The 23,498-nt window shown below is 45.5% G+C and overlaps 1 protein-coding gene across 1 annotated transcript; it reads right to left on the bottom strand.

Moving 5' to 3' along the window:
• Positions 1 to 12,756: 12,756 nt before the first annotated feature.
• Positions 12,757 to 17,516, bottom strand: LOC110542376 (keratin, type I cuticular Ha3-I). The gene is made up of 7 exons (XM_021628970.2): positions 17,157 to 17,516; positions 15,905 to 15,987; positions 15,242 to 15,398; positions 13,654 to 13,815; positions 13,438 to 13,563; positions 13,041 to 13,261; positions 12,757 to 12,874 (listed from the first exon to the last, which is right to left on the bottom strand). The coding sequence occupies exons 1-7, from the start codon at positions 17,502 to 17,504 to the stop codon at positions 12,757 to 12,759; spliced, it is 1,215 nt and encodes a 404-aa protein (XP_021484645.1). The 5' UTR covers positions 17,505 to 17,516.
• Positions 17,517 to 23,498: the final 5,982 nt, after the last annotated feature.

Here is a 23,498-nt window from a genome sequence, read left to right as displayed (position 1 = left end):
TGTACAATAGAGGGGTCAAGGGCATAGCTGGGTAGCTGGCTAGGAGCCCGGGGCAGGGGAGCTGAGCAAGCTGCCTAGCCTCACAGCTTCTCTAGGGAGAGAGCAGGGCAGGAGCCAGGCATGGCCACGTCACCCTCACTTAGGATGACTGCCAAAGGCTCCCCTCCTTCTTTGCCTGGTTTTGGTCTGGCCCTAGATGTCCCCTCTGGGGCTGTAGCTTTCCTTATCTCCCCATTATCCGTCATTGCTCTCCTTTGAGAGACCCAGGTGCTTTCTGGCGACCCCTGCCAGCCCTCTTTCATTGCTTTTCATGCCATGTCAGGTGGCCAAGGCTTAGCAGAACTTAGCTGCTTACTTAACCCCTCTATTCTCTTTCCCATCCACCTGGTGGAAATGCCAGCAGCCAGGCAGCGATGGGTCCCAGGTTCTAACTCAAGCCTCTGCAGAGGGCCTGACTGACTAAGGCAGAAAACAGACAGGCTCCGTTTTAGCAGTAGCATGAACCCCAGGAAAAACCTGCCTCTACTTCCCTTTAAAGACCTACACATGATGTTCTTAGCATGGATTCCCCACCCTTTATCAAGACTTTCAGATCATTCCAACACCAGGTACATAAAAAAAGCTCTTCGTAGGATTCTATTCTTTTATAGCAGCAGCCTTACATTAACCAATTACCTCTGTAAGACATTCAGGTCACTTCTGCTATTCCTGATAATTTCCTACGATAACCACCTTGTGGAGAATAACTGTATTTAAAATGGGTTTACACCTACGTTGGTATTTCCCCGATATAAACTCTTCGAAGAGAGATCACTGGGTCAATGAGTTCTTGCCTTGGTAAATTCCATCGATGCTGCCACATCACCCTTCATAAAGGTACCAAATTACACTCCCCTCAGCACTCTGCTCCATTCTCTTCATGCTTAACCTGCAGGATGGTTGTCAAGGAATGTGACCTTGCCCGCCTGATACAGGAAAGATAGCAAGGTTAATTTGCATCTTGGTTGCATGTTTAAATGCTAGCCGGGCTCCCTCTCTGGTGAATTATCTTTTCATCTCATGCCATTGCCCATCTTACTGTTGTTTTGGTTGTTTTGTTTTTTTTTTTAATCTTCTTGGATGAGAACAGTTTGCCCTGAAGAAAATAAACATTTTGTTTGTATTTAGTTGTATCCATAGATTTTTCTTAAATGTTACCAGCTTTATTGTATATTTTTAAAAACTTACAAATAAAACACATCACATATCAAGATCAACCAAACCTAATGTCGTCACATCTCACTGAACTTCTATAGAGTTAGAGGGGGCATTTTAAAGCCGTGGAGCTTCACACTGAACTTTGCATTTTCAGTATCAAATATATTCTCTCTTATGTTATTTTTAAATAGATATTTTGCCATACAACATACTCTGATTACGGTGTTCCCTCCCCTAGATCCTCCCTACTGCCTCACCTATCCAAACCCTTCCACTTTTTTTTTCTCTCTCATTAGAATACTGACAGGCACCTAAAATAATAAGATAAGATAAGGGGAGGGGAGGGAAAAGGAGAGGAGGTGAGGTAAGAATAGGACAAAACAAATGAGCAGAGAGAGAAAGAGAGAGAGAGAGTCCTCAAAAGCACAAGTAGCAAATACAGACTCTGACACACACACGCACACACACACACAGGCATACAAAGAAAACCCATAAAAGCAAAATTGGAAACCATAATATATAAGCATGAGATCTACAGGGGAAAAAACTCCAAAAACACCATTGAGTTTATTTTGTGTTGTCCATCTACTTCCGGGCATAGAGCCTGCCCTTAAATGTGGTCTGTATGCGGGTGAGCCTCCCCTGGAAAAATAGAATTTTCCTTTGCAAGCTTTTATCAGCCGGAGATAGCTTCTAGGTCAGGGATAGGAGCTTGGGTCCACTTCCCCTCTCAGCACTGGGCCCCATCTGGCTTTGGCCTGTGCAGGTCCTGCACATGCTGCCACAGTCTCTGTGAGGTCACCTGAGTGTCAGTCCTGGTGTGCATGGAAGGCACCGTCTCCTTGGTGCCTTCCCTCCCCACGGGCTCTTACCATCTTTCCACCTTCTGTTCCTCAGAGTTCCCTGAGCCCCAAGGGAGGGGATGTGAGGAGACGCCCCGTTTAGGACTGAGTGTTCCAAGGCGACTCGTTTTCTGCGCATTGTCCAGCTGTGGGTCCCTTTATTTGGTGCTGCCTGCAAGCAGGAGGCGAAAGCAGGAGCATCAAGAGTCCGAGGCCAGCTTGGGCCACACATCATTTTCACTGTCATTCATCCAAAGTGGCAGGCTGTAAGATAGGAAAATATTTTTGACACTGTATTTAAATAAAGTTCTTCTATGGAACAGTTTTATTCACAGCACTCATGCGGCAGCTCACAACTTTCTGTAACTCCAGTTCCAAAACATTCAATGCCATCTTCTGGCTCCTGTGGGTATCAGTTATATGCACACAGTACACAGACATACAGGCCCACCCATACACATAAAACAAACATAAATATTTTTTAAATCTTATTTTATTCCTGTTAGGCCAGTAATGAAATCCCATCATATTTATTTGAACATATTTCTTAATTAATGCATTTATTTTTTAATTAATTGTTATTTTCCACAACTGAAATCAGAGAGAGAGATACAACCTCCCTTAGGATATTACCTATTTCTGCTGATTTTTCTTTCCTCTTCATCTTTCCTAACTAAATCATAGATGTTTCAAAATCTGCCCCAGAGCATCATTTAATTGTGTCTGTGATGTCTTTATGTACAGAGTTTTCTTTTGTGTGGCTAAATCTCTCTCCTTTCTTGTCACATTTTGCAAGTTGTTCTTTCCAAGTGGTTCAAAAACCTCAACATGAAGCCAGAAACACTGAATCTATTATAAGGGAAATTGGGAACCACCCTTGAATCATTGGCATGTTGTCCCTCAACATGAATGCCAACAGCTCAGGCTCTAAGATCAAACAATCAATAAATGGGACCTCATGAAACCGGAAAGCTTCTGTAAGACAAAGGACATTGCTAAAAGAACAAAACAGTAGCTTACAGATTGGAAAAAGATCTTCACCAACCCTTCATCTGACAAAGGGCTAATATCCAAAATATATAAAGAACTCAAGAAATTAAACACCAACAAACCAAATAACCCAATTTAAAAATGGGGTACAGAGCTAGACAGAGAACTCTCAACAGAGGAATCTGGAATGGCAGAGAAGCACTGAAAGAAATCCTCAACATCATTAGTCATCGGGGAAATGCAAATCAAAATGACTCTGAGATTCCATCTTACACTTGTCAGAATAGCTAAGGTCAAAAACTCAAGGGGCAGCACATGCTGGCGAGGATATGGAGAAAGGGGAACACTGTTTCATTGCTGGTGGGAGTGCAAACTTGTTCAATCACTTTAGAAATCAATCTGGTGCTTTCTCAGAAAATTGGAAATGGTACTACCTGAAGACCTAGCTGTACCACTCCTGGGCACATACCCAAAAGATGCTTCACCGTCCTGCAAGGACAATTGCTCAACCATGTTCATAGCAGCTTTATTCATAATAGCTGGAAACTGGAAACAACCTAGATGTCCCTCAACCAAAGAATGGATAAAGAAAATACAGTACATTTCCAAAATTGAGTATGACTCAGCTACTAAAAACAAGGAAATCATGAAATTTGCAGGCAAATGGAAATGGAACTAGAAAGGATCATCCTGAGTGAGGTAACCCAGACCCAGAAAGACACACATGGTATGTACTCGCTTATAAATGGATTTTAGCTATATATTACAGGATAACCATACTACTTACTAATCACGAACCTCAAGAAGCTAAGAAACAAGGATGGAATATCACTCAGATGAGCAAGTAGAATAGATAGTGGAAGAAGAAGTAGAGGGGATATGGGAAGGAAAACAAGGGGGTAGATCAGATCTGGGAAGTGAGGGAAGGTTTGAAGGCCTGGAAAGAAAAGAGGAACCGAAGGCAGGGGCATCAACTGAGACAAGCTGGACATCTGCGACAGAGTGGGCCTCAGGGAGGATATCGGGATGTCTACAAGATGTGCAGAGATAAAGACAAAGTGGAGACTGAGGGAAAGCAACCAACACCTGGACCAACCTGACACCACCCCATGGGAGAGAGCCAGCCGCTGGAACCATTAAGGACACTCTGCTCTGTTTACAGACAGGAGCCTAGCATAACCATTTTCTGAGAGCCACCTCCCACCCACCCCCCCAGCCGCTGATCGAATAAGATGCTGAGACTCTCAGCCAAACATCAGGCAGAGCTCGGGGAGGCCTGCGTAAGGGTGTGAGGGAAGGTCAGAAGGACCTGGAGGGGACAAAAAAACGCTGCAAGAAGACCAACAGAGTCAACTAAACTAGACCCATGGCAGCTTACAGAGATGGAAGCGCCAACGAAAGAGCATGCGTGGAGTTGACCTAGGCCCCCTACCCATGTGTAACCAATGGGCATTTTGATCTTCATGTGGGTTCCCTAGTAAGTTGAGCGGGTGCTGTCTATGATGCAGACTCTGTTGCCTGCTTCTGATCACTTAGCCCTAGCCAGGCTACTTTGCCTGGCCTTAGTGGATGAGAGGGACCTCAGTTCTGATGCACTCGGTGTTCTGGGGTGGGTTGGAGTGGAGGGGGCTCCCCTTTTCTGAAGACAAGGGAAATGGGGTTTGGGTGAAGAAAGTAGGAGAGAGGGGCTGGGAGGGGAGGAGAGGGGTTATGATTGTGGTGGAAAATAAATATAGAAACTAAAAATAAATTTAAAAAAAACGTATTTAAAAGAAAAGAAAGTTGTTCTCCATCTTCAAATCGGATGTGTGTGCCATTTTGTTTCTGGCTTTTATGGTCACAGCTTTCTTCTCAGTCATTCTACGTATCATCGTTTATTCTCGAGCATGGCAGACGCTGCTCCCTCTATTAAAACCACCTTGGTTTTCCTAGCTGAAGAAATTCACACTTAAATAAAATGAGCGAACCTAATCTTAAAAAACATTTTGAAAGTAAGCATGCCCGCCTGCCGCCAGCCTTCACCAGAGAATCATTTCTCCCCAGAGAACAGCAGTGAATATGGGGACCTGTGGCTGCACAGGATAGCGGGTGTAAGTGACAGATGAGAGCTGAGTGCTGAGCCTTCAGAAAGACGTCCCCACCTTCCCCTCCAACACTCAAAGAACATTGTTGTAGAAGCGGGTGGGGAAAAGGTCACAGCCAGGAGACAGGAGAGGGAGCGCAAAACACACCCTCCAGCCTGCAGCATGCAGTCACAAAGCTGCAGCAGGTCGGGTGTCCAACCTAGGTCTGCAAAGATGAAGGTCAGGGGAACTGGAGAGAGGGCTCAGAGGCTTACAGCATTTGCTGCTCCTGCGGAGGACCCAGCTTCCATTAGCATCATCCCTACCGAGGGTCACAAGCATCAGTAACCCCTGTTCCAGAAGAGCTGACGCCTTGTCTGACCTCCGAGGGCAACATGCCTGCCACTGGACCTACATGGACCTACGAGGCAGGCAAAACGCTCAGACACATACAATGAGATAAATCAATCTTTAAGTTTGTTAAATAAGATCAAGAATAAGATTTCAACAGTCGAGCATGGAAGGAAGGGGAGCTGAAGGACCCCATCTCTCACTACTGAGCAATTTGCTACTGACCTATTAAGTGATGGGGGAGGGGAATAGGTGCTTGGAGGCGGGGAAGTGCCTTCAGCTGTGTAACCACTGATGACCCCACCATTGCCTCAGCTGTGCAACCGCTGATGATCCCGCCATGACCCCACCAGGTTCTGGGGGATGGTTACAAACCAATGCTAACACAGATGGTGACTCTGGTTAAACTAAACCAAAACTCAGGAGTCTGGAAAAAAAGACATGGGGGGGGGTTATCCAGGATGAGAGCCTGATAAGAGAGCATTGAGAGTTATCAAAATGCATACACATGCGTGACATTGTCGAAGGACAGATTAATCAATCAATAAAACAAAATTTGGGTTAAGAGAGAAAGCATGCCCTCTGTTCTGGCGGCCTCTAGCGTTCATCTCCTGACATTACATACACAGCATCTTGGCCCAGACTCTCGGCAATTTATAAGATAGGATTTGCCTGTGTGTGTGTGTGTGTGTGTGTGAGAGAGAGAGAGAGAGAGAGAGAGAGAGAGAGAGTGTGTTGTTCAAGATTTACAGTTGGGGAGGTGGTATTCTTTCTTGAGCTTTGTTCTTTATTTCTTTTTGTAAATCCTTCATGCCAGCAAGCCACAATGCCACCTCAGGCCATCTCACTTTGTGTGTAAGTAAACTAAGGCTCTTGGAGGACAAATACTTTAACTAGAAGGTGCAAGGCTTGGACGGGAACCCGTCTCTACCTGCTCCTGTGTGTATAGAGAAAGGAAGATGACTTCACAATATCCTTACGTAATGTTTAGATTGACGCAAAGACACACACCAGGGCTGTCTGGTTCACCAGTTTACAGTGGCCACTATATACAAAGCATTCAACAGGTTTCTGCTGAATGAACTCCTAATTAAATATGAGTTGATTTTTCTAATTACAGTGGAGTCAGCGTTATCAACCAGGAGTTTTTAGGTTCAGGCGACCCTCACACACTCACTCAGTCACCGATCGGTGCTCGTCTTGGATCTGGGAGCAGAGTTTAGCTGTAGAATAACCTGTGTTCATGGGCTGTGGAGATGGCTCGGTGGACAAAGACGCTTGCCACCAAGCCTAACACATGTTTGATCCCTGGAACCTGGTTGGTAGAAAGAGAGAAGCAGCTTCCACAAGCTGTTTTCTGACTTCCACACACATGCTGCCGCACACACACACACACACACACACACACACACACACAAAATGCACATTTTAATTTTTTTTAAAGAAATGTTTCTTCTATGCATGCAGTCCACAGGACAGTAGGCTCCAGCTACCTGTGCCCACGGGACTCTTGAAATGAGTCTAGTGATGAAGAAACTGAATTTTTATCTTTGTTTGGAGTTAATTCATTTATGCTGAGATGACCACGTGCCCTTGGAACCCGTAGCAAATGCTAAGGCTATTTCAGATTAGATGGTTGGCTGGGATATTTGAAATAACCCACATGCTTCAAACAACTAACTATGCTGTTTGTGTTTACGTCTAAATAGTTTTTTAAAAGCCTCAAAGAACAGGCGAGATCATGTGTGTACACCACAATTGTCGGGGGGCAAAAAGTAAAATGCCCAGAGGGCTGAACTGAACGTGGGGACTGCCTCTCCCCCGTGGCATTTTCAGAACGTGGAAAACTTGAATCTCAACCTTTACAGCCTTTCAGGGAGGTAGAAACCACAAAGACCCGGATTCACCCTAAGAAGAAACACCTCGGTGACCAAGAAGCTGGGTCTGCGAAGAACCTCAGCCACGTAGAACGGTGGCCTGAAAATAGACTCCGCCCACCAATCGCTGCACCAAAGTGCTGTGCGCAGAGCTGTCTCATCCTCTGCCTGGATGGTTCGCGAAGCTCCCTCGCTATAATCAGGTCCCGGCTGGTGGTGTCCAAACGTACCGGCAGAAATGAACACTGATCTTTTTGGAGAGACAAACCACCCTTGACTTAAACAAGCCCCGCAGATAAAGTTCCAAGGAACTCACAAGCGGTGTTCGTTGCTGCTAATCCCCAAACAGCCCCGTCTGTCTCGCAAGCTTTCCAAAATGCGACAGAAGTGTGCTCAAGTTCTGCCCGCTTTCGGATTAGGTATGACCAAGTGACCTTCTTCAACCAATAATGTGAATGGCAGTGACGAGGGCTGACTTCCTGACCAAAGCTTCCGGAGACACTGCACCTTTCTCCTCACAATGTGAAGCCGGTATGTGGAAGGATATATAGAATTGGAGTCTGAGTTTCACCAAGCAGATTTTAAAAAGAAAAACACTGAAGAGGCTGGAGAGATGGCTCCGTGGTTAAGAGCTCTGGCCGCTTACCCAGAGGACCTGGGCTCGGTTCCCAACACCCACACCGCTGTTCAAATCCATCTGTAACTCTAGTCCTGGGGAATCCAGCTCCCTCTGGTGGCGTCCAAGGGCGCTGCATACGTCTGCCGCAGTAGCATTCACACAAGCAAAACACACACAAAATAAAAATGCATGTTGTTGTTTTTTTAAGTAACATTGAAGACATCCCTGACTTTTACACACATTTTTATTCCAATCTCCTCTTCTCAGAAACATGATATAGAGATATGATTCATACATGCATACATACATACATACATATGCATAGCATTGTAGCTTTTATGGTTTTATAAATTAATATACAAATCCAAGGTATTTTTTTAACCACTGGGTAGATCCATGAGCAGATATTTTTCAATCTATTTGTTTAATTGGGTATGCAATTAACATAAGATTGCTTATTATCAGTTAACTTAACCTAATGCTCACTAAAGATACCAGAGAACATTTCCTTGGCCACACCCGGGCTCTCTCTGTTAGAATCTAAACCTTTCTTTAATTGTACGCCTTTTATTGTTTCATTCAGTCAATGTGAGCCTTACATTTAACCGGAGAAGCCTCATCCAAGAGATCAGTAAGGACAAGCATGAAGGCACGAAGCTGGGTCCTGGGTGGAACCATGAGCCACACAACTTCCTGCCTTTTCCCTTAAGCATGTGATGAACGGGGTGGGGGGGGGGGGATTGGCACAAGCCCAGTCATTCTGTGGCCAAATCACTTAAGTTCTTAATTTCTCTTTTGCGGTGAGCTTCCTTCAAAAGATCCCTGCAACTCTGTTCTTGTCACTAAAGTTCTTTCAAAATCGAGTTCCGTGCCTAATCCTGTCAGTGCCCTGGTTGTTAACATGGGAAAGCCAATCTGCCTTCAAAGAACACGGTGCCAAGGTGAAAAGCAGGAGGGCTTGTCCCTGTCTCATCTGAGAAAGATGTTTGCAAGCTGTGGGTACAGCTCAGTGTGAGGGAAGATAAAGGCGGCAGTGGTTCACAGGGCTGCAAACATCCGTAAAGTAAAATGGCCATTTGCAAATTGTCCAAGACAAAAGACAACTTTTTCTTTCCTTCTTTTCATTGTATTTCCTGCTTTTTAACTTCCTGCCCTATCTTTCTTCTCCTCCCCTTCATCCTCCTTCTTTTCCCCCTCTTTCTCTTCCTCTTCATCCTCCTCGTCCTACCTTTTGCTCTCTCTTCTTGTCTCCTTCTGCTGTTCTGTCCTCTGTTTTTCCTTTTCTTTTCTTCTTCCAGCACCAACTGCACAGCAGAACTTCAAGCTGATTTTAGTGCACGGGAATCAAACAGATGTGAACTTTCCTTCCTTTTGGCTTTTTCTTTTTTTTCTGTTTCCTTGGTTTTTTGTTTGTTTGTTTGTTTGTTTGTTTGGTTGGTTGGTTGGTTGGTTGGTTGGTTGGTTTTTAGCTTTTGTTTCAGTCTTTGAAGGGGGGTGGTCTCAAAAAAAAAACAGGGATGGCCTTTAACTCCACAGACAAAAAGGAAATTGAACTTCTGATCCTCCACCCTCCACTTTTCTGAGTGCTGGGATTGCAAGATACATCACTAAACCTGTCATTTGCAGTAAGTGCTTGCGTTGAACCTCTGGCTTCAAGTGTGTTAAGCAAACAATCTACACTCTGAGTTACATCCCTGCCCCGTTCACTTTTCTAAAATTCTTTCCATTGCAAATGCTGAATGAAACGCACCCCATTTTATCTCTAGGACTCTAGATACTGCCTCAGCCCATCTCCACACCAAAGAATCTCTTGCCTCCCACCTCTTTCACCACCTACATCTCTGCATTTCAGCTCAGGATATGCTGCCTTGGAATTACAGCTAATTGGATGTGGAGTATGTCCAAGAGAAGCCTTGATGTTTTCATCTTTATCATCATCCTCGCCCCCATAGTATGCCTTTCTCAGAAGGATTTTTACTCTAGGTAGGGATGGTCTGCTGCGTGCCACCCAATCTGTGGGAGCCCCTCCCGGTAGGACCTCTGGCCTCCTCTCCACCTGGAATTTTAGCCACAGGCCACACACAACTCTCCTCCCCTGACCACATTGCTCATCCATTACACTCTGTCCTTTTCTTCCCCCCTCCATGTGTTTGTGTGTGCGTGTGTGCATGTAGGTTCACATGGTATGAAGAGCCAAGGTTGCTGTTTCTCATCTTGTAGGACATTTAACCTTTTCTACAGCCATAAACTAAGGGGAAATTGAGACCAGGTTTCCGCCTGGGTATCAAAGTTTGTGAGCCAGCAAATCTTTGAATCTCAGCACTGTAGATTCCCTGTTCTGAGCAATGGGAAAAGGGAATCAGAACAGTAAGCCCAATTCCTCTGGGGTCCTCAAGGAAGTAAATGCAAACTTCATTTATAGAGTAACCTCTGTGCAGCCAACATTGGGTTAACCTTCACCAACATATCATTAAGCCATACTCTTTCTTTACTTATTTAACTGTGTAGGATAAGGGAGAAAGCTACATTGGTAAAGCGCTTGGATCCCTAGAACCCATGTGAAAAGCTGGATGCACTCCCCATGACCCCAGCATGGAGACACAACAATCCCTGGAATCCAAAGCCAGCCAACCTAGTATAATCAGTGAGGGATAGGTTCAGCGGGAGACCCTGCCTCAAAATACAAGCTGGGAAATGACTGACGAAGATACCTAACATCAACTGACCTCCAAAAGAACATACACACGTATGCACGCACGTGATGGGGGCGGGGGGAGATAGAGGAGAGGAGAAAAAAACTTAAACAGTAAGGTGGTTTATTATTCTTCTTTTCTATAACATAAGTGATTGAAGTTCAGAAAGGCCATGTAAGACACTAGGAACAAGACTCAGACAGAGTTACAATTAAGGACTTAAACTAAAGCATCATTTTCAAACCCCCAAAATTTGGGGGAGTTTAGCTTACATCCCTATCACCTTTTAGTCACTTTCTTTAAGTTTTCAAACATTTGCGTTCCAATTCGTCACACCCCAAACTTCCAGTAGCAGCCGTTGGAGGCCACCAACCAACTCTACCGGGACATGAAGCCATTTGTGTCCCTGCCGAGTGCCCCGTGCTGAGTGCTCCGGCCACTGTAAGGTATGTTATAAGAGTTCTGATTTCTTATACACATGTCTGTGAGGACCCTAGACGTTTCCTTAGTCTTTTCATTTCAGGTGGATGTTTTTCCCTGTATGTTAAAAAAAAAAGAGTGAGAGAGAGAGATCGGTAGCTCCGCCCATACACCTGCAGTGGGCTCAGATAGAAACCAGGTGAGCCTCACCCATCTGCCTGGCTGGCCCGTGACACTGTCAAGGTGTTGATGTGAGTTTCGTAACGGCCAGGGCCAGGCCGCTTCATGATCCTATCTTCTCAGAGTTTGAGCAATTCGTGTGATTTCTGGCAGCCCTCATCTCCCTTCTTCTGCTGGGAACGTGAGCAGCTGATCGACGGCAGTGTTCCTTTGAGACTCGAAACAGCTTGTGGCCGCCGTCGTTGCCCCAAAGCTTTCAATCTGAAGGTTCCCGGAGCCTATCTCCTACTCAACCACCGAAACAACCTTTTCATGATGACACCCGTTAATCCATCTTTGGAATGCCCCCCCTCCCGGAGGCTTTTCTCTTCCTTGAAGTGCAATCCGGGGCCGAGAAGACAGCTCAGTCTGTTGGGGGCTCACAGGCCTGAGACAGCATCCCGAGAATCTGAGTACAGAGCCGGATACAGGGGTGCATGCCTGTAAGCCCAGCCCTGAGGGAGGGGGTGGGAAGAGGAGAGAGAGTCTGTGGGAACCTGCAGGGCCGAGTCTACTCAATTGTCAAGCCCCAGGTTCAGTGACAAACCCTGTCTCAAATTAGGTGGATTGTTACAGAGGAAGATGTCTAGTGTTGACTTCTGGCTTACACACACACACACACACACACACACACACACACACCACATGCAAAATTTAATTAATTAATTAAAACAGTTCCTCCTCAGAAGTAGTGAGCCCTGCCCACCCCCAGCCAGCCACTCCTCCCCCCCAACCCACTACTGCTCATCACTATAAACACACTACCCCCTCATGCTCCAAAGGTGCAGCTTTCTCTTGACTTACTGGTGCTCTGTCTGGAATGTTCTTCCCCTCTGGATTTTCCTTCTCTATTCTCAGGTCTCAACACCAATGTCTCCTATTGGCAAAACAGACCCTGACCATGGTCCCTAATACCACCCAGGCCTGGATCCACCTCTTTTTCCTATTCTCTTAGTGCTGATTCTGGCCAATGGCCGACACCAGGAAGAGGCTTTTTCTATGAATTAATGAATGAATGAACCTTTCATCTAGTGAGAAACACTGTTTAGAGTTGAGTGAAACAGGCAATTCATATTTTCATGCCAGAATAGAAATTTATTGGGAGGACAAAGGATTTGTATCGCATCTACAAAGACAAAAAGTGTGGACAAAGAAAGGTTAGGCCCACTTGAGTTCTGTTTCACAAGTGTGTCAACCAGCTCTCTCATACTCAATGGAATTACTTACAAATCACATTCCCATAATTTTTAGTAAAGTGTAACATTGGATATGCAAGTATGGCTTTGCGTCGGTAGATAGTACCCGATCCTATCGTAGGCTCCTTAAAAGACAGACTTTGTATCTCCTTTCAGAATCGAGGCAGGAAATGTGCTTCAGGCTGCAGCCGACCCCGAAAGCCAGTGTGTCTTTGTTCACTGAGGTCTTGGGATGAGATGGAGTTAAGTTGGGACTGGTATCTTTGTCCCCCTTCTGGCAATGGTATCTCTAACGCGCAAAAGTGTTGCAAGGGCCACACCAAGATCTTGTAACACAAGGGTTAGAGACACAGGGACCGATGGGCTTGTCACATGCGTTGGTTGTGGCACAGGGATTGCAAGGGAGCCTAGAAACAGAAAATCGTTGGCAAAAGTTAGGGCAGAGTGATAAAACGCACAGGAGGACACTAGAAGTATAATGTCTCCAAGCAGAAGTTTGAAAGCTTAAGTTAGTTTCCACCAAGAAAACAACCCATGCCCCTCCCAAGGAAAAGTCACTTAGTCCATACTCACTTGCAGTCTTCGCTCTCCAGCAGGCTCCTGTACGTGTTGATCTCACACTCCAGACGGGACCGGATGTCCAGCAGCACCTGGTACTCCTGGTTCTGACGCTCCAGGTCAGCTCGGATCTCCCCAAGCTGGGACTCCACATTGGTGATCAGGCACTGCACCTGGGATAGCTGGGAGCTGTAGCGAGCCTCGCTCTCAGTCAGAGTGTTCTCCAGGCTGTTTCTCTGTGGGGAGAAGGAAAAGGCTGTCATAGGGCTGTTCCCTCTAAAGGCTCCTGCATGGCCTTCCAAAGAAGCCACAGCTTCAAGAGCTAAGCAGAGGGAGGGTCCCCAAGGATGCCCCAGGGCTCTGCCCCCCCACGACTCCACACTGCTCAGCACCAGGTCTGGCCAGTACCCACCATGTTGTGCTGGGCCTGCAGCTCGATCTCCAGGGCGTTGACCGTGCGTCTCAGCTCGATGATCTCTGCCTGGCAGGACTGCAGCTGCTCAGAGCTGGATACCACCTGCTTGTTCAGCTCCTCAGTCTGCAGTGGGCAAAGGGAGAGACAGGATCAGACCCTGCCTCAGGGCCCCAGGGGACTCCGTTCCTGAGTGACAACGGGCTTGATGCCCACCTGTGTGGTGAACCATTCCTCCACTTCCCGGCGGTTGGTTTCCACCAGGGCTTCGTACTGACACCTGGTCTCATTGAGCACGCGGTTCAGGTCCACGGTGGGAGCAGCGTCCACCTCTATGTTGAGGCGGTCTCCAAGCTGGCAGCGCAGGGTGTTGACTTCCTGAAGGGGGAAGGAAGAAAATTCAAAATATCACAAAGGATCTTGATGTTCTCCTTGAAAGAATGCAGTTGGACTTCTGGTGCATTTGTTTAATCATTCTGCAATCTCCATTCTTATTCTGTCCCTCATACTCAACATAACACTTCTTATTTAGAGGGACGTGGTGGTTTGGTACCAGAGCAGAGACACAGATGACAGCCATTTAAATTCTGCTCCCTAAAAGCCCAGTTCACAGGTCTTGCTGGAATAGCTCACCATATCCTTAAGGGTTTTTATCCTCAAGCACAGACAAAGTCTGACTACAAAGAAAATAAAGAACACTTGCTTCAAAACCTGTCATCCTGGGAGGAAAGAGCCTTGCCTAGTGATGTGTGGATCCTGCCAATGTGGCTTTTGTTGAAGGAAATGACCATCTGTACGTTTAACCACTGATCTCTTCGTGGAGGCATTTCAGAACTTGGTTCTGGGATTACACAGCCATGAGACTTAAATTGTATCTCATCTCTACACATCCATATAATGTCTAGAAGCCTCTAAAACAATTTAACCTTCCTAATACTGTGCCCTTTTAATACAGTTCCTCATGTTGTGGTGACCCCCCCAACTATGAAATTATTTTTGTTGCTACTTCAGAACTGTAACTTTGCTGATGTTATGAATCTTAATGTAAATCTCTGATATGCAGATGGTCTCAGAAGACCCCAGTGAAAGAGTCATTCCCCACTCCTTGAAGGGAGTCGCAACCCAATGGTTGAGAAAGACTGTTCTAGAATCTTCAAATTGCTCTTTACAAAAAAAAAAAAAAAAAAAAAGCTTCTTCTGAGGCTCCTAAGGGCTTAGCACAAATTTGGTGCAAAATAAGCTCTTGATTAGTATCAGCGGTCACTACACACAGGGTTCTGGGATTTGTAGTTTGCACATATCTGTTTCCCGTGTGCCTGTGCTTGGGGAGGACTAGGGAGCACAGTTTCGCCATGTTTCTTCCAAGAAACACAAACAGCAGAGAGCATTTTGGATGGGAGTGATGAGAAGTTGTGCTCTGAGTCCAGCTCGGGCCTCTTGCTGGGTGGCCCTAAGCCCCCTGCCCTCCACACTTACAAACCAAGAACTGTAGTCTTCAGTGGCCTCAACATACACTCTCATCTGGGAGTGACAGAGGCTACAGCAGCTGCCTTGGCTCTGACCTTTTCTCAGGACTGACTGCCAAATTCCTCTATTCTTGTTCCTGCCTCTGGCAGAAAATCCTAATCTCCTATCACAATTTTTTTTTTTTTTTTATTACTCATCTCTACAAATCTGTTTCTGTTTGGAGAACAGCTTTTCTGAGCTAATGGAGCCTCAACCCACAGCCTCTCCCCACAGCCTGTGGCAGTTACAAGCATGTCCTGGCCAGTTTGACCGTGCGCTAAACTTTGGGAAACCTCACCTCCTCGTGATTCTGCTTGAGACACAGCAGCTCCTCCTTGAGGGACTCCACCTGCGCCTCCAGATCGGACTTGCAGAGGGTCAGCTCGTCCAGGATCCGGCGCATGCCGTTGATGTCTGACTCCACCAGCTGCCGCAGGGACAGCTCCGTCTCATACCTGCAATCACAGGAGAATCAGAGACAGCCTGGGTAGGAACACGCCTGGCCTTGACTCTGCTTTGGTTTGGTTTGCTGGATAACCAGGAATTAGAGATACTAGTGTTTATAACCATCTCCTTCCACTTAAGATGTCAAGATCCTGCCATAGATCCTACAGGGAAATGCTCGGTAATTACTTTCACAAAGGCAGTGGATCTAAGGAGATAAGAGCTTATAAACGGCCAGGCTTCCAGCATGAATGCTCTTCCCACATTCTCGTAACCGAGTTCTGTGCACAATAGAGGGCCGTGCTATTCACAGATGTACACTTTGGTGGAGTTGAGGCTGGAGCTGGAGATGCCATTCTACAAAAGGGAAGAGGGAAGAGGAGGGAGTGCGGGTCCTGGGGAAACTCCTAGGGGAAAACTTGATCAATATTTGCCTGCATGAACAACAGGATGAGGGGAAGGAGAGAAGGGAGGCAGAGACTCAAGCAGCAACCGCCCCACTGATCCACCCACTCACTTGGTCCTGAAGTCATCAGAGGCCAGCTTGGCATTGTCGATCTGCACCACCAGCCTGGCGTTCTCAGACTTGCCGCACAGGATCTAGAAATCACAACACGTGGTAGAATGAGCAAGGGCTGGGTTCATTTCATCGACAGGAATCCTGTTAATTCGTTTATATGAAAACATCAGAATAAAAAAAAATCACAGTGTGTTGTGTGTCTATTAATGCTATCTATGGACAACAAATGTTCAGAAATAATCTGAGGGACTAAATCTGAAGACAGACATGCGGATAAATAAAGAAGCATTAGCAGGTGGTCTCATTCTCCCCCCTCCCATCTTGATAAACAATAATGAAGAAGCTGATTAAAAACGATTCACGTTTGCTTAAGACAACTGTTATTTGTTCGGCATGGCTTTAACAGGTCAAAAGATTCCACTGTTAAGAAACTTTCAGTCGAATGGGCAAGACAAATACAGAAAGCAATAAGTACAGGGACCTAGACTAGGGAGGTTGTTCCATTCTCCTGGCCATCTTGGATGGCTTGGTACCATTTCTTTTTTGTTTGTCTGTTTGTTGTTGTTTGTTTGTTTGTTTTTGAGACAGGGTTTCTCTGTGTAGCCTTGGCTGTCCTGGACTCACTTTGTAGACCAGGCTGGCCTTGAACTCACAGAGATTCTCCTGCCTCTGCCTCCCTGAATGTTGGGATTACAGACACATGCCACCACACCTGGCTTGGTACCATTTCTATCTAGTGTCCAACCTTTCTGGGTTTATCCAAATACTTGGGTTCCCCACTGGACACTGTGCACCAAGGGAACCCCAGGGGCATCCAGATCAAGACAGTGGCATCAGGGTGATAAGATGCCCAGAAGAAGAGGGCAACCAAAGGTCAGAGCATGGACATACCAGCTAAGGGAGAAAAAAAAATGGACCTTTTATTACATGACTCCTTTCTTTGGTTCAGTTCTTTTACCACAAGAGAATGCTTTCAGAGCTCAGAAATACCCAGAAGCCACTCTTAATAACAGAGAGGAGTTATCTAAATTCCTAATGCCTCCACCAAGTCTAATTTAGGCCCAAGATTCAAAACTAACAGTCTCCAGTCTACAAAATAGAAGAGTCTTCGAGAAAAACAAAATGTTTAAAAAGCTTGGAAATATGGCTATCAAATATTCCACCATACCAAGAGCGCATGTCATTTCTGTTTCTCAAATGTTCTCCTGACAACTTCCTGCTAGTGTTGCCGTAACGCCCATCCTCTCACCTTCTGCTGCAGCTCCTCGATGGTCCTGAAGTAGGACTGGTAGGCAGGGCACACCAGGGGGTCCTGCTGCTGGTTCCTCTCCTGGATCTGGCTTTCCAGCTCTGCGTTGTCTCTCTCCAGCTGCCTCACCTTCTCTATATAGGAGGCCAGGCGGTCATTCAGAAACTGCATGGTCTCCTTCTCGTTGCCATTGAAGGAGCCCTCACAGAACCAATTACAGTTGCCCACGTTGGCGGGGATGTTGCAGGCCCCTGGCAGGGTGCAGCCATGGCAGCTGGGGGGCACGCAGGGCCGGGAGGAGCAGCTAGTGCGGCAGCTCATGGCGGGCAAGCAGCAGCTGTATGGCATGGTGCTGGAGGGAGTGAGGTGCCTGGCTAAAGACACAGTGTGGATTCTCCAAGCCTTGGAGCTCTGGGTCCCCTTCCTCTGGCAAGCGTTTATTTATACTCACTCCAAAGAGGGTGTGGACATGACATATAGGGCAGTCCCTCTTTTTTTTTTTTTTTTTTTTTTTTTGGCTTTGCTCATTTAGTGATGGTCAAAGGCCTCCCCGTGCATTTGATATGCTTCCTCAGACAACTCCCTCACCTCATAAAAGACTTTACATGGGCCTCTCCCTCGTTCAGGACTCCTCTGCCATGCTGTGCATCATGAAGTAAGAGCTTCGTGGTGTGACTTCAAAGGACAAGTTTCATTGAAGGCCAGGCCTTCATTAGTAGGGTGTGGGAGGTCAAGGGACCGTGCTGCTAGTCTGTGAGGACCCTGACACCCCCATGAGCCTCCGGCTCCTCTTGATGAAATGGAGAAGCAGAGTTCTTCCCATGTCCAATTTCCAAACGGCAGAGTTACCGCTCTCCAAAAGAGAACCAGGTGCTAAAGCATCCCAGCGTCTCCTGAGCCAGCTTCTAGATTCGTCCACCAAATCACAGACAGCACTAGGATCAGGGCTTGTCTCAGGCAGGGTACCAGACGCTGTGAGGAGCGGAAGGCAGACAAGTGCTATGGACAGAGGGAATCCAAACTTACAGGATGCCTGCACAGTTTCCAGACAATCCCAGTTGGCATTTTTTTTTTTTTTAATCTTGGATCTTATGAGCCCTCGGCATAAATCTTCACAGCACATGATGCCATTCCCATCTTACCCACGGCAAATGGAAGTGTCACGGGTAGGAGTTGTTATGTGGTTACAAGCCTAACATTGGCTTTTATTCTTTCCATCATTTCACACTGCTGCTATACAAAGAGCCCACTTCTTTCTCCGAACCTCTTTGGTAGGGGCATGCCTCCTCTCTGAGCTGTCCTTTTGCGTTACCTTGAGCATAACATTGTCCTGATTTGGGTGCTTTATCTCTCTGTTTGAGCTCCTGAAGGAGAGGGCAGGGTTCGTCCGTCTCTGAGCCCCAAAGCCAGGACCTTGCTACAGGATGAACATATTGACTGAATGTGGACCAAATAGATGAAGACATAATAATCCGAGGCAGGAAGTGAGAAGCAAGCTATGAGAGGCTCACATGTTGGGGAGAGCAAGCATCATCAGAATCGGATGTTCACAGACATGGATATGCGCTGGATGGAGCACAGTGGAAACAGGGAGTAAAAGCAGGAAGTCCAGATGGGATTTGGAGCATGCACAGTAACACAGGAGAAAAATCCAATATGGTGGAGGAACCCAAAGGTGTCTGGTCGTAAGTGAAGGGGAATGGCAGGAGGCTGCAGTCAGACGCTACCAGGCCTCTGTGGAAGATGGGACCCCTGGAATCAGCATCCATGCGGGTTTTGGAGCCTCTGGAATGACAAAAGCTTTGAGGCACCATTTCAACAAATGGGTACCAGTTTTAAGAAAAGAAACAGACAGACCAGCAGGACGGTTATTATAGCAGTCCGGAGAAGAAAAGGTAAAAGGAGCCCAAGGATAGAGTTCATGGCAGGTGTGATAGTGATAGGTATGGGTGTGATTGAGGTGCGGGGTGAGAGGTTCGAAAATGGACAAAGGGGAAGGGTATAGAGAGAAAAGCAGTAGCTGAGGGCCAAACTTTAGAAATCCCTAGAAGCAGAGAAAAGGTGAGAAACAGTGAGTGTACAGGGAGTAAAGTGCATCACAACTGAAGAGGGAGTAAAGGGCATCAAAGAGGGGGCCATGCAGGCAGGAGAGGGGGATGTCAGGGAAGTGCTTGTCAAGAAGCATGAAGGCTGAGTTCAGCTCCCCAGCACTCACATTTGAACCAGGCACAGAGGTGCACGGCTGTAATTAATCACAACACCGGGAAGATGGACACAGAAGGTCTCTAGAGCTTTCTGGACAAATAGCCCAGCCATTCAGTGAGCTTCAGGTTCCATGAGAGACTGAGGTGAAGAATAAATGAGGAAGAGACCCAACATCAACCTCTGGCCCAAACACACATGGACGCACATACACCCAAAGAAAGAGAGAGTATGCAATCAGGACCATGGAGAGGGTGTTGAGTAGAACCAAAAGTTGTCAGGACCCTCCTAGTGTCACACAGGTATGCCTACTGTATCACACCTGTGTTCATAGAGTAATATCCACGCTGAACTTTAGGAAGCTGAGTCTTCAAACAAGCAGAGCTAAGATGCCTGCTCCTTAGAGAATCTCCACCACATTGCATTTGTGCACTTGATTATAAAGCATATGAGCTTGGGTCTCAAGGATCAGAGTTTTATACAATAGTTGGACCTTGAAAGATAATTGCACTTGAAAAGTTCAGAGATGCTGTGCTTGTTTGAACTGGATGATTCACAGCAGTTTGTGATCTAGGAGCAATCATCCCAAGGCCACAGCAGTGTAAAGCGCATGTGCCTAAGACACCACTTCAGCTTTGTTAAGAGGGGCATTATTTGATCCTCAGTCATTTGCCTCAAGAGGGAGGCACCATCCATGCAGAGGAAGGGCTTCTTGCTGCCGTCACAGCAGGCAAGAAAGCGTGCAGCACAGAGATAGATGCTCCCCAGCAGCCCCAAGCCACTCAGCCACTGCCGCACCTCCACCAGTGCCTTCTTTTCCACCTCCTCACACACAGCACAAATGCCAAGGTGGCACAAATAGGGAAGGAAGACACTGGAGCAAAAGATGCCAGAGTCTGGTGACCTTCCTGTCTGTGCTGCCTTTGTTTTACCAGTGGGAAAAGTGAGCCTCTGAATAAAGAAATGATTGTTCAAGAGACTATCATTAGAACCTTAATCCACTGATCCTCACTGCATTGTCAGCCCCATCAACATGCTGCAGAAAGGGTGGATAACTCTTTAAAATAAAAAAAAAGAATTCTGACCTGACATTACCTGGAACCAGAAATCAAATGCAGTTGGGGGACAACAAAGGCCATCTTTTATCTGGTATTGTGTTGTATCAATGAATTGTGGAGGCACATGGATGTAATAATAGTCTAGCAGTATCAAGTTCTCTTGGTATCTCTTTGGTTTCAAATGTTTTTTTTTAAGTTGATAATTACACCCCAGAAATTTAGGGGTGACAATATCTTAGCAGGTATAGAACTATATCCAATCAGTTTGGCGTAACCTAGAATGGAAACTGGTTAAGTAAAAAGACCGTACCCCACAGCAGTACCCTTCACTCCCTCCACCAAAAAGGTACATGAAGGTTGCGTAACAAGATTTGAATATGTATTATCTTAAAAATTATAGCTTGTGGGCCAATGAGATGGCTCAGTGGGGAAAGCACAGCAATTTTCTGTCAACTGTGTTTTGTGAACATAATTTTATTAAGATTTGCTTTTCAGACCTTCACAGAATTTCAGGAGTCGATACACTGGATTTTAGTTTGGATTTTCTTGTCTGCCAGATGAAAAGCCCACTGTTTGTAAATGTAAAAAGATCCCTAAATAGTTTTGAGAGTGTCTGGAGATTGGGGTTCATTTTGTTTGATTTTTTTTTTTGGTAGAATGTCCATGTGTCCTTCTATTAAGATGTAGAATATATGTTTCCACACCACCATTCTCCTTTTTTTATTTTTATGTCTTCAGTCCTTATTTTATGTATCAATGAATTATTGGCTTTAATGACTGAATATTATTTGTAGTAAATCCAAATAAATCATTACTATCTCTGTTAAACTGCATTTATTGAGACCAGTGAGATGGCTCAGCAGGACCTACATGATAGAAGGAAAGAACTGATTCCTTTAAGTTATCCTATGACCTCACAATGGCCTGTGAGCCCACATGTAAACACACACCAAAAAATATTTAAATCTAATTTAAAATTAATAACAAAAGATTCTTATGTTCTGCTGGGTCAATATCCGGAAGGTGGAGCTGAGAGGAAGGTGGCCAGTCCAGCTGGATGCCCTTTGTGGCTGAGCGGGATGATGAGTGTCGAGGGCCCGGACTTCCCCAGATGTCCCAGGGAATAAAACTCCACTGAGCCGGGAGATCTGTCGAAGCAGGAACTTGGTTTATTGAATAAAGCAGTCCTTTTAATAGGTTTGGGTCAGGGGCAGGGTTAAGGAAGTGAGGTAAGATGACATAGAGGGCAAGGTTAGGTAGTGCAAGGAGAGGAGGGCCAGTGACAAAACTCCAAGTAACAGTTACCAGGCAGGGTTGATTTTAAGGTGGATATGCTGAATCACTTTTGCCCAGAAGTGGTGCCTCTTATATCAGAAGCTAAAGACAGGTCTCCAAACTTGAGCCAGGCTCAGGTAGATGCAGCAGGCCTTCTCAGGCCCAACAATGTTCTAAAAGGCTGACATCAATTTTAAAACTCAACTGATAGATTAAACATCAGATTAGATACGGATAAAAAGAGAATAAGTGAACTGGAAATCTCAGATGAGGAAATTGTCAACAGATAGCACAAATGGGTTAGAAGCAGAAAACATTAAAGAGGAGATGAGAGAGACAATATGAAAATTCAAGAGCTGCTTAAAGGAGTCCAGAAGTGATGGTATGAAGAACCCAAGGATAGTCCTCCCTCTGGAAGACATCTGTTAAGCCATTCAAATCTGGTAAAGAAAATCAACATCTCTAATGTAAAGGTTTATAACAATACTAAGATGCATGCATTTTGTCACAGGAAGTTACACAAGTAACAAAACAGATGACAACATTCCCATAACTGACTTCAGGTTTTAACACAAGGCCTAACAAAATTGGCAAACTGGCTCCAAAATTCATGTGAGAGTAGAATCAAATATCCAAAACAGTCTTTAAAGTGAAGAACAAAGTGCTGGAGGGTTCATATTTCCTGACTCTAAAACATACTTCAAAGCTATCTTCAACATGGTTACCAATACAACTAATAGAGGAAAGAAAAGTGTTTTTGATGAGTGATGTCTAAGTAATTGAGTATCCACAGGCAGAAGAATGAAGTTTGGCCTTTGGTTACACATAAAGAAATCTACGGCTTTAAAAGGAGCCAAACACTGACATGGCTACGCAATCCTACAAGCTCATACTCGTGAGACAGAAGGAAGATGGGAAGTCCGAGTCCCGACTAGAATATAAAGAAAGATCCTGCCTCAGAGGTTCACTGTGAGAACCCAAACTAGAAAATTTGGGGTGAAGAAAGGAGGAAGTCTTCTAGATCTTGAGTTAAGAAATTGTTTCTTGGGGCTAGGAGAGGTGGCTCATCTGTTAAGAGCACATGCTGCTCTTCTAAAGGATTTGCGTTCAAATCCTAGAACCCATGTCAGGTGCTCATAACTACCTACAACTACAGTTTCAGGAGATCCAATGCTCTTTTCTGGCCCCTGCTGACACCAGCAGACAAGAGACACACACATACACACACGTGAATAAAATACATTTTAAAAAATAGGTTTCTGCTGGAGATGGCGGCCCATGTCCTTAATCCCAGCACACGGGAGGCAGAGGCAGGCAGATCTCTGTGAGTTTGAGGACAGCCTGGTCTACATAGTAAGTTCCAGGACACCCAGAGCTACACAGGGAGACCCTGTCTCAAAAATAAACAAACAAATAAATAAGAATCAAACAAAAATAAATACTTTTTTACATATTACATCAAGATCAAAGTGATAAAAATAAAACTAGGGGCTGGAGAGGTGACCCAGTAGTTCAGATCACTTCCTGCTCTTCCACAGGACACAAGTTCAATTCCAACCTCCTACCCTGGGAGGCACAAAACCACCTGAAATTACAGCTCTAGAGGATCTGGCACCCTCTTCTAGCTTCCACAAGCACCTGCTTTCAGGCATGAATACGTGTGTACATACACACAATTTAAAATAATTTAAAATCTTTTTAAGTAAAATTAGATTGGACTTGAAATTTTAAAACTCTTCTATAGCAAACATACTTCGTTTTCACCAAGAAATGGAAAAACTAGCTTTTGAAGGAAAAAAAAAAAAAA

The sequence above is a fragment of the Meriones unguiculatus genome, chromosome 7, assembly GCF_030254825.1.
Source record: "Meriones unguiculatus strain TT.TT164.6M chromosome 7, Bangor_MerUng_6.1, whole genome shotgun sequence".
Classification (NCBI taxonomy): domain Eukaryota; kingdom Metazoa; phylum Chordata; class Mammalia; order Rodentia; family Muridae; genus Meriones; species Meriones unguiculatus.
This window is presented reverse-complemented; position numbering and strand designations above follow the sequence as displayed.